Source organism: Eulemur rufifrons, chromosome 28 (genome assembly GCF_041146395.1).
Source record: "Eulemur rufifrons isolate Redbay chromosome 28, OSU_ERuf_1, whole genome shotgun sequence".
NCBI lineage: Eukaryota > Metazoa > Chordata > Mammalia > Primates > Lemuridae > Eulemur > Eulemur rufifrons.
The window spans coordinates 57,862,659-57,875,086 of record NC_091010.1 but is presented as its reverse complement, the minus strand read 5'-3'; the positions used below and the strand labels follow the sequence as shown (position 1 = coordinate 57,875,086).

Here is a 12,428-nt window from a genome sequence, read left to right as displayed (position 1 = left end):
CGTAGAGAACTCTAGGGAAGGCTAGTCTGTGCAGCTCACATTTGAAAGGAATAATCTCTCATGAGGAGCTAAAACAGAGGCAGGACCGTCCTGCGTTATTAGAGATTAACTACCTAAGACATCTAGGCTGATGCCAAGTGTCTGGAAAATGTTGACTACTTGTCATGTGCGCGGCAAGGTGCTTGGAATTTTGTTTGTAATATCTCACTTAGACCTACAAAGTAGTTGTTGCTAATACCCTCTCTCCTTTCTCAAGGAAGTTAGAAAGAAAGAAAAATTCATGTGATGTCACACAACTAATAAAGCCCAGATGTGAGCCAACTTACTGGGTGCCAAAGCCAGCCTTTCAGGGCACTGTATACACTACACATAGTTGTGTTTTATCCCATCATTTCAATAGTGACAGGAAAACAAAGAAGGGCCATTGTGGGCAAACAGACAAGCAGGAATGCAACTCGACACATGTACAAGGTGCCTGTGGAAGTAGATTTTACTGTAAGGTTAGGAGGTCAGAATGAAGCAAACTCGAACAATGGTAAATTCAAGGAAAGAAAAAGCAGTTTCTGAATCTGCAAGATACATTGAGAGCATTTTTCAAATAACACCAAATAGTCCAAAGACACAGGTGGCAGAGTGGTCACTCTTTGAAGAGCCAGAGCATCAGCAGATTGGGTGACCAGTTGACGTGACTTTGAAAATTAACTATAAAAATCTAAAATATTTATTTCAGAATCAGAGAATGTGGAGGGGGCAGATAGATGCAAATTGGAGGTGATTCAGATCTGAAAACCTTTAAAGGATCAAATGGGACTTGACAAAAATTCAAATTGTTTAATAACTCTTAAAACCTTTAGCTCAACAATACTAATAGTATAAATAAACAAGATAAATCCTTCAGAGAAAACCTACATAACTCACAGGATCCGCTAATGCAGTCAAGAAGGAAGGTAGAGAGAAACTGAACTGAAATAGGCCAGTTTAGCCAACAGACCTCTTCTTTCCATGGAGTTCTTCACCCTAGAAGAGAGCATTGGAGGACCCCCTCACTGCCCGTGCTCCTGCTGTGTTCTCCCGCTGTATTCCCGTCAGCATGTGCGGTACGAGAGCAAACAGAACACTTCAGAGCCAGGCCAGGTGCATCGTCACGGGAAAGGCAGAAAGTATTCCTGAGCCACACGTGGCAAAAAAATAGGGATGAGTAACGTATGAGGGACCCCAAAGCTGCAGAGTACACTTTGCATATTTTCACAGTGTCCTGGACGCTTGTTAATGAAAACAGGCCTTTGTCTTGGCAGCCCCAATAACTGAAGACATCCTCCTCTCCTGCAGCACACCCTCTCCTATCCCACCCTGATGAGCAGTTTTCTTATAGAGCTAGTGCAATAAAAATACTTTCGGTAGCAGGCATTCTCTTCTGCTACTTCATCTCAATATTTTTCTATTACTTTCACCCCATTTGTTCCATAGCTATGTTGATGGGAAACAAATGATCACACTTGCCTCATGGTGTAGGCAAAATTTTAGTGCAGGGGTTAAGTGCCTAGGCTCTGGACCCAGGGTGTCTGGGTTCGAATCCTGATTCTGTCCCTTTCGTAGCTATGTGGCTTGGAGTACTAATACTTTTTTCCTATCTGTAAAACAGGTATAATAACAGAAGCTACCTCACAGGCTTATTGAGAAGATATAATGAGATTAAGCCTGGTTGGTGCTCAGGCCTGCCATGTAGGAGGTGGGCAATAAACATTAGCTGCTATTGATATTCTCGTGTTGCAGTTTAAGAGATTTCATTTTGATACTGAGTTTTACAAATGTTAGATCCTGATCACCTGAAGCTAAAGGACTAACCTGTAGTTAATAATTATCCCACAAAGATACATGTTGATTCAGCTTTTTTAAGGGGCGGCATCTCTTTGTAAAGGAGGGCTGCATTTTGCTTTTGCCACTTCTATATTTTGATTAGGAAATTGATCTAGAAACTGGAAAATTTTTGAGTAGTGTCACGTGAATCCTTTCTTTGTCAACACACTCAGACGTGGAGTTTTCTCATATTGAGATACGTCTGCAATTGGCCTAACTCTAGAAGGAAAGCACTTGTGTAATACGTGGCAGGTCAGGAGAGGAGGCCCAGAAGCAATGAGCCGGATACACCTCCACCTGGGCAAAGTGTGATGTCTCCCACCCCCGTCCGCCTTGACCTCAAAGATAACAGAGACGTCGGCCAAGAATGTTCCACCACAATCCTTCAGTGAATTCTTACTTTAGAGCGAGTCTAATCTCTGCCCGACTTGAACTGGCCAGCCATGTTTGCCTTCATTGTTTCGATGTGAATTACGCAGTGATGCAGCACCCTTGCCTTCAGGAGTTCTTTTGTCTCAGTTACACCCACATTCAAGGTGTTGAATATCAATACTGAAGAGGAAAAGGTCCTGTTCCTATCATAGAACTATAAATTATCCTCTCCAGGAAATAGCTGCAACAGAGATGAGGAAATGTTCCAAGACAAGGCCTTTGGTTTTCTTTGCAGAGCTTTCCAGAATATGCTAAACAGGAGGGGGCAGTTGATCCTAGTTTATGTGTTTCCTTCCCGCTCATAGTAACCACCACTCACTCTCCGTGTTCTCCAAGCATGTATTATAAAGCCCAGTTTCTTTCAGTTTTCCCAAAGGCCGATCACCAGCCTTACTGACTTCAGTGACTGTGGTTAGGCTCAAGTTGTGCAATTAACATGAGTCAAATGTCCACAAACCAAGTATTAGTCTACCAATAATAAACTCTACCTCATCCCCTAAACCAGTATTTATGCCTTCGATGTACGTGTGCAAAGCTTTGGGTATGTACAGCGATAACAGCAAATAATAATAAACTCCATGAGGGCAGAGAACATGATAGAGTTAATGAGAGACAGAGACAGGATGCAAGGAACCCGTTAAACATACAATTATAAATTTTATTTGTGAAGGAAAAAATAAGAATGGCACCATGAGCGAAAACAACAGAGGGAACCAACTCTGGATTGGAAACCAGGGAGGGCCTCTCTGAGGAGGTGATATTTAAGCCAGGACTGAAGGGGGGAAAAAAAAAAAAGAACCAAGTAAAATTGGGAGTGAGAGCATTTCAGGCAGAGGGCACAGTGAGGATGAGAACTCTGAGGCAGGCTTGTGTGCCATGTTGTGTGAGTGATGACGGGTGGTGAGTGACAAGTGACAAGGCAGGAGAGAAAGGCAGGGACAAAATCCCAAGGCCCTGGGAGTTGTGGTTTTATTCTGAGTGGACACTGAAGCCAAAAGCAGAATAGTGACAATCCAAATCATGTTCTTAAGAGATCTCCCTAGCCACTGGGTGCCAAGTGGACTTGCAGAAGGCACTGGTGAGAGGAAGCCCCCAAGCAAGGCCATTGCCATAACCCAGATGAGCAGAGGGGAGGGCTGGGCTTGTGGCAGTGGGGAGGGAGAGAAATGGACGACCTTGAGGTGTGCGCCAAGGTAGGACCAGAAGTTCTCCCAGGGAACAAGGAAGAGAAAGGGACTGCGAAAGGCCGCCCAGTGCATTTTCAAAGCCGGATTGCCAGCTGGTTTTCATTTACCGTTCCTTCTAGGTTATATTTCCCTTATTGACAATGGTCACAAATCTTTTCTTTTTAACTAGCTTAGTGTTTAGTAAAGCTTAAGGGCCCAGACCAGACTGGATTCCGAAGCCATGCTCTGAAATCTTACAAGTCGCTATTTATTTTACAGCCTACCAGGACTTCCTCCGAAAGTATTTATTCTAGACCAGGCTCCAGTATCCCTGGCTCCCCAGGCCACACTATCTATGTAAGTATCTACTTCTGGAAGTGACACTTCTGGGGGCAGGTGAGTTAGTGGGTTGTAATAGCAGAATGGATAATCCCAAACAGAAGCTATTGATAATTCAAAATGATTTCTATTTCTGTTATGAGATCAGTCTTCTCAATCATATTTTCCTTCAGATAATTAAATTTATACGTGACCGTCAATGGAGTAATCAAAAGATGACTTGTAAAATGTAGTACTGGGATGCAGGACTTAGAAAAATTATTACCCTTAACTTCCATAGAGATATTTGGAGATTAATTATATATTTTATAATATGATGCTGATACTGAGTCTGAGTGTTTTTAAATTCTGCCACAAAGATATTTAAATACTTAGTTTGTTAAATATGCACTTCGTGTTGTTAGCTAGATGGGAGGATTATGTGACCATCTGTTTGAGTTTTTCCTTCTCTGTAATAAATTTAGGAAATTATCCTTAAGGTTTGCACGTTTCTCTATCTAATGAATTCTACACAGATTTTTTTTTTTCCTAAGCTTTCAGTGAATTTTTAAAAAAACATGATTGATATGTGGTGTAAACGGGCAACTTTCTAAAGAGTATGACCATGCTAAGCAAGGTGTTTTGGTTTTTGTTTATTTTTAAAGTCTTCATTTTTAAACAAGATAGGAAATGTACTAACTATAGTTTCCCGGAGAAATGAGACTACAGAGTAATTTTTCTTTCTGGTTAACTTTGCCAGGCAAAAGTAGACAATGAAATCCTGGATTACAAGGATTTAGCAGCCATTCCCAAGGTCAAGGCAATTTATGATATTGAACGTCCAGATCTCATTACCTATGAGCACTTCTACTCTTCGGGCTATGATGACAAACAGGAGAGACAAAGCCTTGGAGAGGTAATAAATTCCTGGTGGTTGCGAGTTGTATGACAATTTACCTTCTCCTTTGTCACATTTATAACAACTACTGTTTGGAGTTCAGGTAAATCAGATGGTCTTTTGTCTGCCTACCATTTGCAGATTTCTTTACCAGCTGCTCTGAGGTATTCAAAAGCCGGTCACATGATCCCTGCTCTCAGGGAGGTTAGGAGAGGTGGGAGGTCAGACCAACCACGCGAAAACCAACAGTGAATGATGAATAAGCACCAGCGTGCTGGGTGGAAGCTGAAGTTGTGTGTGTGTCTTGGGCGGGGGTGGGGGGCTGTTCTGGGAGCTGGACACAGGGATAAGGGAGAGAGAGGGTCTTCTACGGGTCTTGGTCTTGAAAAGAAGCTTCTAATATATTCATGGGTTCATGAAAAGAGAGAACACACCCCTTACATTTTGGTAGCTGCAGTGTTCAGCATCTTCAGATAGTTAGAATGTGCAAGAAAAGAAAAATAGAACAGGGCAACCGTGTAGCACAGTGGTATGAGCCAGGGTCCTGGAATCGAGTTACCTGGTCTCAACCCAGGGTCTCCACATGCTGGATGTGTGACTTTGGCCATGTGACAGCCATTCTGATTCTGATGATTCCTCATCTGTGGAACATAGGATAATGATAGCCTCTGCCTCATAAGGTGTTAGTGAGGATTAAATAAACTATGTAAAGCAATTGTTACAGCACAGGCCAGACTTGTGGTCAATGTTCAGCGTGTGGCAGCTACTCCCACTGTTGTGACCTGTCCTCTTGTGGCTTATTCACACCCCGCCAGCAGACGCAGACCACTGCAGGACCAGGGGCTCTCAGCCCCTTGGAGTCCTCCCCTCGCCCATCCACTCCAGGGCTGGAGGTTCTCTCTGTGTCTCCCCGTTCCCCTGGCCTATTCAGCTAGGTCTAATTTTTCCCCTTTTATTTTTTAAATTGGAATCATCTATAGACTGATTTGAGTCTACTCGGGGATTCTACCCAAGTGGTGGGCTGAACTCAGCCATTCTAGCAAGTGAAACCGGAATGTAAACAACCTGTAGCATCATACAGTGCTGTGGGGTCTCAAATGAGTTGAAGAAAAGGCATGAAAATGTGGGGATTCTGTTTAACTTGTTCTCACTTACATATGTAATGTTTATTTTATGATGACAATTGTATTTATTTATATAATAATTATATATTATTCCCTTTATTTTCCAATCTGGGTTTTATCCCAGAGCATAGCTCTGCATTGAAACTGTCCACTAGGTAGGAAGTGATATCCACTTTCATATAGTGCCACCTAGTGGTTGCTCGGCTGTAGCTGCATCTTGGCCTCTGAAATGCAGGTTGATTGGCCTGGGTTGTTCATTGGCCAGTGAACCCGAGAGTTCCATAGGGCATAAAGGGCAGGGGAAGGTTCCTGAACAACGTACATAGGGGATAGGCTCAGAGCAAGCGTATGAAAATTTACTAATGTTTAAGTCATACAAGCAGCAATGGGGGTGTGAGTTTTTTAAATGGTGTTTTGGGGTGTGTGTGATGTGTGTGTCTCTGCCTGCATGTGCTTCTTAGCAGCTCCATCTTGGGCAGTAAAACAGCAAACATTGAAGAGTTTAGGCTTTGAGGTGAAAATTTCTGCATTTAAAACCAGACTCTGATATTTACTGACGGTATGACTTTGGGGAAATGGCATACCTCTAGTTTCCTTATCTATAAACTCAAGATAAAGAACAGTACACCTACTTTAGAGGCTTTCTCTAAGGATGAGTTGATTTTTTTGAATTAGAAGAGTCTTTGGCACATAATAAGTGCTCATCAAAAATGCCAGCAGCTCTCGTATCAGAACAGTATTGCCATAACCTGGGGTGAGGTCCTGTGGTTTTCTCTATGTATGGAAGACGCCCCTTGGATCAGAAATCAGATATGTTAGTGAACTCTTCCCCAATACATGGATTTTGCAACTGTGAAAACTTTACAAGCTATTCTATTATTTATCCCTTTAGTTTTTAACACTTCTTTTACAGAATCCATATACATATTGCCATTTTAAGAACACTGCAGTAGTAAACTTAAAACCCTGTGTAGCCACTGGTGTCTCTAGAGCTCTGCTAGCAGCGCAGACCTGAACTCTGGCCCCAAGGAGCCCGGCTTTCCCAAACCTGGATGCCCTAGAGACAGGCTGTAGCTGCAGACCAGACCATGGGCTTGAGGAAGCTTGGGGGGCTAGAGAGCCCGCCAGCTTATTGTAATTAAGGGGGAAAGGGCAAATTCTAAAACTGAGAAACCCACCCCATTGTGTTCTCTAGAATGCTCTGTTTTCATTTCATGTCTTTGTGAAAGCTTTTTGCATTTTAATTGTAAACATTTCATTTATTCATTCAAAAAATATTCGTTGAGCACCTAATATGTTCCCGGAGCTGCTCGCATTCACCGTTGTGAATGAATAGTCCTCGCCCTCGTGGAACTTGCAGTGTCATGTGGGAGACAGACAGTAGACAAACAGATCTGCAATATCATTTTACTGAGTGGTGGAGCTATGAGGGAGGGTGGAGCAGAGGAAGGAGAAAATATGTCAGGGGCTGGGTTGCTCCTTTAAGTGGGAGGGGTCACGGAGGTGCTGTGTGGCAGTGGGTTTGAGCAGAGACCTCACTGCAGGTGGGAGGTGAGCCCTGCAGGTGTCTGGGTGAAAAGCACTGATGGAAGAGGAGACAGCACGTGCAAAGGCCCTGCGGTGAAAGGGGCCTTGGCCTATTGATGGCCCCAAAGAAGCCTCTGTGCCTGGAAGGATAGAAGCCAGGGAGAGATGTTGGGGAGGCAGCCAGGGTAGGATGTCACATGCCTGATCATCATAGTCCTCTTTACAGTGATTGCTGTGGTTGTAATTTAGTCAACAAGCATGTTTACAAAAATCCTGTGTTTCCGTAGATTACGTGACTCATCGTAGTAAAATGAACATAATTTGAATACGTAGGGGGAATAGCTCCAGTTTGTCTGGCTTAATCATCTAATTCACATATATCACAAAGTACCATAACATATCTATGCTATGGAAACCACGGTTCTCAGGCAGAGACTTGCACCAGAGCCTCCCAGGGACTTCATCAGAGTTTTCCCATGTGAGCCCCGCGGCGGCCTTACTAAATCCAGGTCGGGGAGTGGACAAGGGGTGCTGGCCTGTATATTTTGGGTAATGTTTCCAGGGGATTCTGATAAGCAAATCTAATTAAAACTGGTGAAGAGTTAACAAATGTTGTGACTTTAAATTCTCTCTTATCCTTCTAGTCTCCAAGGACTTTGTCTCCTACTCCATCAGCAGAAGTAAGTACCATTTTTGACCATTTGAATCGGTGGAATTTGAGAGTTGCTAGAATTTTTTGAAAAAGGACATAACACATAGAAGAACAGAAAAACTGCACGTGCGGTTATGATGGATGTAGGGATTCCTTATGCGTGCAAGAGGACCATGAGACACAGCAGTAAATTTCTTGTAAAGTGGAGACTAGGAAGTAAAAACGGCTTCATACTGATGTGAGCCTGCACCTCTAAGTGGCAGAAAAGTGCCTGTCTGCAGGGACTGAAGCCACTTGTCCCAGTGTGAGGCTCTCTGCCCTCATCTATAATTAATTGATCTGTAATTCTAATGTACTGGCTGTTACCGAAACACCCAGCAGTGGCCGTAGTGTGTTCTACATGCAGAGCCATCTTCATAGGCCGTCACTGTTTTGTCTAAAATTAATCATCTGGTCTTAAAGCCAAGCAACTTTCTGGATATTCTTTATAAAATTGGACTGATTGGAGGGAATCTCTGTAATTCAAGACAGTAAAAAATCCTATAGTATTTTCATGGTTTGTGCCTGAGTATTCTGATCATTTATAACTGAAATTATGAAGAATTAACTTCTGTTATTGACCAGTTTCAAGGTTGGAACACATTATTTGGGGGCTTTTTGTTTTGTTGTTGTTGTTGTTGTTTAATTTATTGTGATAGCCAGCTAGGATCAAGTCATTTGCTCTCAAATTCCACAAAGCTATGGTTACTGAGGTTTTAATTTAGTCATCATCATGCATTCTTTCAAACTTTTTATTGTGCTGGTAGAAACTTCATAGGACAACACATTCCTAAAATGTAAAATATTCTTTGTCCTCTTCCAACTCTTTTAGTAGTTTTATATTGTGTTTGTGTATGTGTGGCTTTTTTGTCCTTGTTACCTAATAGAAACTTTTCTAGGTTTGGATGTAGGTGACATATTAGTGGTGCTATCGTATTACATTGAATTGATACGTTGTGATTTCTTAATTATGCCCCAATTTCATGAGCATGTAATACAAATTTTTGCCTTTATGAATGACAGTATTATAAAAATATTTGAATAAATTATTCCTTTTAAAGATCATTTTCAATTATTTTCTTGGTATATGTTCCCCAAGGTGAGAGGTTAGAGGCAACCAGCAACTTGTTCTCCAGGAGAATCAACTTAAAATGCCACCAGATCAGTGTAATAGACAGTGTGGCTTGGTGGTCAGAGCAAGGAGTGAAGTTCAAGTCAGGAGGCTGGTTCCAAAGTGGGCTCTGCCTGTACTAGTTACTCCCCTACACACCTGCTTGGAACCTTGTTTCTACCTTAGTGGGGAAGGGGGGTGATGCCATTGCTTACTGCTAAGCAGATCTGACAGGTAGGCAAACACTCCTTGTAAACCTGAAAAGCACAGTATCAACATGGTCACAGGAATTATTACCTCTTATTCCAGAGCTCTACTGGAGTCGATAATTTTACATCTTAAAATTCTAATAAATGCAAAGCCTGTGGGTGTTGACCAAAACACATTAGCCACAGAATGTGCATTTGCGTACGTATTTATGGAATTGGTCCTAAAAATATATACATGAACAGGTAGACAGGATAGTTCCTTGGCAGGGCTTGTGGAACTTGGTTCCTCTCAGAAATGATAATAGTCTAAATGTGCTTTGTGTTCATGCTTTCTCAAACTTTGTTTCCAGGGGTACCAGGACGTTCGGGATCGGATGATCCACCGGTCCACAAGCCAGGGCTCCATCAACTCCCCCGTGTACAGCCGCCACAGTTACACTCCGACCACGTCTCGCTCTCCCCAGCACTTCCACAGACCTGGTAAGGCTCACCGTTCCCGGGATTCACTCTCTGTGATGCGCTGTAGCTCTGTGTGACTTTTCCCACATCACTGATAACATACTGAAACATCTCTGCTAAATACCTCTACCGCTCTCCCAAAACAAAATGAAAACTGGTATCCAACTCTATTTTGTTATATCTTTTCTTGAAATATCATTTTATGGCTATGTTCATTATGATTTATTAAATAATTGCATTTTGACAGTGCACTACTGGGAAGCAAGGGAGTTCTTTTTTAATTTTTTTAGAGTTGATGAAAATCTCATCACTTTGAGACTTAAAATGAAGATCTTCAAAAATAAAAAAAATTCAGATGTGCTTCCTAGGCATATCAACATCATCTAAAATCCAGTATTAGCCATTTATTAACAGGTGTATCATGTTTCCCTTATTTAGGGGCATGATGTTACTAGCATGCTGGGTTAACACATTGACTGCCACACTAGAAAAAAATTTTTTCTCCTGGGGCCCTGGCAGTTCATTAAAACGATCGTTTCTAGTTTGTTATTTTTTATTGTCTTCTATGTGTGAGTTATATGCAATGCAATCCATGTTTTTAGAATTAAATTTTCAATATTAATTGTGACAACAAGAATATCAGTACACAAGATTTTCACGAATCAACTGCAGGGTTTTGCTTCATGAGGCCCTGGGGTCAAAACTAGCCTGAGTTAAGTACAACTCACATGGCAGTCAATGTGTTAAGTACCTTCTAGAAAGAGACCTCAGGGTTGTGCTTGATAACTTTTAAGATCTCTTCCAACCCCTAAGATTTTGAATCAGACTTGGAAAACATAAAAACATCAGGGATGTCCTGTGATAGAGAATACCAGAGAGTAGGGGACGTTAGTGGACCTTCATCTGCAGAGAATTGAGTCCCTGTGGCTGTAACTGGGTGTCTCATATACACAGTATGAGAAGAATGGAGATCTCAGCACAGATCTAAGATTCCCTGAGAAATAGATCCACAAGGAGATTTTGGCCTCCAAACAGACTTGGTGGTGATGATGCACATCTGTGAAGGCTTCATTTTAAGCTTCTTGCTTCTGGACAGGTTGAAGAGAACAAACCCAATCATATGCTAACTTGTTTCATAAAATGTCCACGCAATAAAACCAAAGGAAATTCACAGAACGTAAAAAAGCTGCAATCTACTCTTTAAAACTACAGATTTAACACTTGTAGAGAACGGAAACTATTTGATCCTTCAATAATGTGTAATTTTCTCTGGGCTTATAAATATTTACTCAGTATTTATTGAATTATGTTAAATGAAAGTTTTCCAGAAATTTCTTTTTTTATGTACCACTATATTCATTTTATTCATGCCCTGGACACGGGTCTTGATTGAAGCCCTTGTCTGTCTGTGTGATAAGAAACCCTTTATGCTGCCACCCTGCATGTGTACATACGCTGAGGTCACATATGCAGAGGTCGCCAGCCGTGGTGTTTTCACATGTAGCATGGGGTGACAGGGAAATCGTCGTCCCAGAGAAAGTTTTCATATGTTCCAATTACAGCTCTGAAGCCAATAGGCTTTAGAACATTCTTCTCTCTTTTCACTATATATTATATATGTATATACATGATATTAATACCAATTTTTAGGCTTTATAATTTTTTTGAGCTCGACCCTTCTAAAGTAAAGCTGGTGGGATTCTGATAACATACTTGTGATCCACGTGGAACACCCCACAGTACCCACTCCCTGAGCTGTAGATGCTAGATGATGATGTCAGTGCCCACGGTCCGGGCTTGGCCGTAATCTCCTCTGAGACAGCTGGGTTTCCAGCCCCCGGTGCTATCGCTGCACAGTTCTCAAGATCGTATGTAACTCTTTGCCACCCAGGGAACACAGACAGATTTTCCTTCTACATGGGCAAAATAAAATTAAACTTCCAGTGGGATCAATTCACAGCTTAAAAAATAATCTGACCGTTACCTATAAGTACTATTTTTCAAGTTTCTTGAAATGATTGTCTTTTTTCTAAAAAAAATGTATGTTTCAGAGGGTTCTGTTTTGTTGCTTTTTAAAAACAGCTCTTGCTGAGTCCAAATGATGTGCCTGGTACTGGCCCCACAGTATCTGGCATCATCCTGACAGAACGTCCCGGTGACTGTTCCTTCTCTCCAAAGCCATTTATTCTCAGAGAGTGACTCGGCACCCACCTGAACCTATTTGCAGATTCTCCCCACTTTGCCTAACCCTTAGCAGGTGCATTCTTAACCCTTTTTCCTTCCTCCTTTTCCAGACTGCTGATTAACGTTCTTTATTCCCCCCTCCTTGGAACAATGGCACTTTCCCTGCTCCTGTGTTAATTTCTGTTCTTCTTTTCTGTTTCCACCGTGCCCTGCCCCCGACTCCTTGCTGCACAGAGCTTTTGTCTCCTGGTGTGCAGAGGTTGTCCAACCTGCGCACCAGCAGCCTCAGCCCCACACACAGCGACTCCCGCCCCAACCCCCCATTCCGACACCACTTCATCCCCCATATCAAAGGTAAGCAGGCAGGCTTCTCCAGGCAGCACCCTGCGTAGTGGAGATTTATTAGCACCCTGGGAAGGCTAATAAGGCGCATCTCCAAGAGTTAGCACCGA

General features: G+C 42.3%; 1 protein-coding gene across 4 annotated transcripts in view; it reads left to right on the top strand.

Moving 5' to 3' along the window:
* The window catches only part of ABLIM1 (actin binding LIM protein 1), a 208,899-nt gene that overhangs the window by 170,691 nt on the left and 25,780 nt on the right, over positions 1 to 12,428 (top strand). For 3 of the 4 annotated variants that reach the window (XM_069460728.1, XM_069460729.1, XM_069460727.1), the window contains exons 9-12: positions 3,735 to 3,812; positions 4,534 to 4,689; positions 7,967 to 8,002; positions 9,684 to 9,813. In XM_069460728.1, the coding sequence (XP_069316829.1) occupies positions 3,735 to 3,812; positions 4,534 to 4,689; positions 7,967 to 8,002; positions 9,684 to 9,813 (400 nt within the window). Of the gene's footprint in view, positions 1 to 3,734; positions 3,813 to 4,533; positions 4,690 to 7,966; positions 8,003 to 9,683; positions 9,814 to 12,210; positions 12,331 to 12,428 lie in introns of all 4 variants that reach the window. The other variant, XM_069460730.1, reaches the window with a different exon arrangement.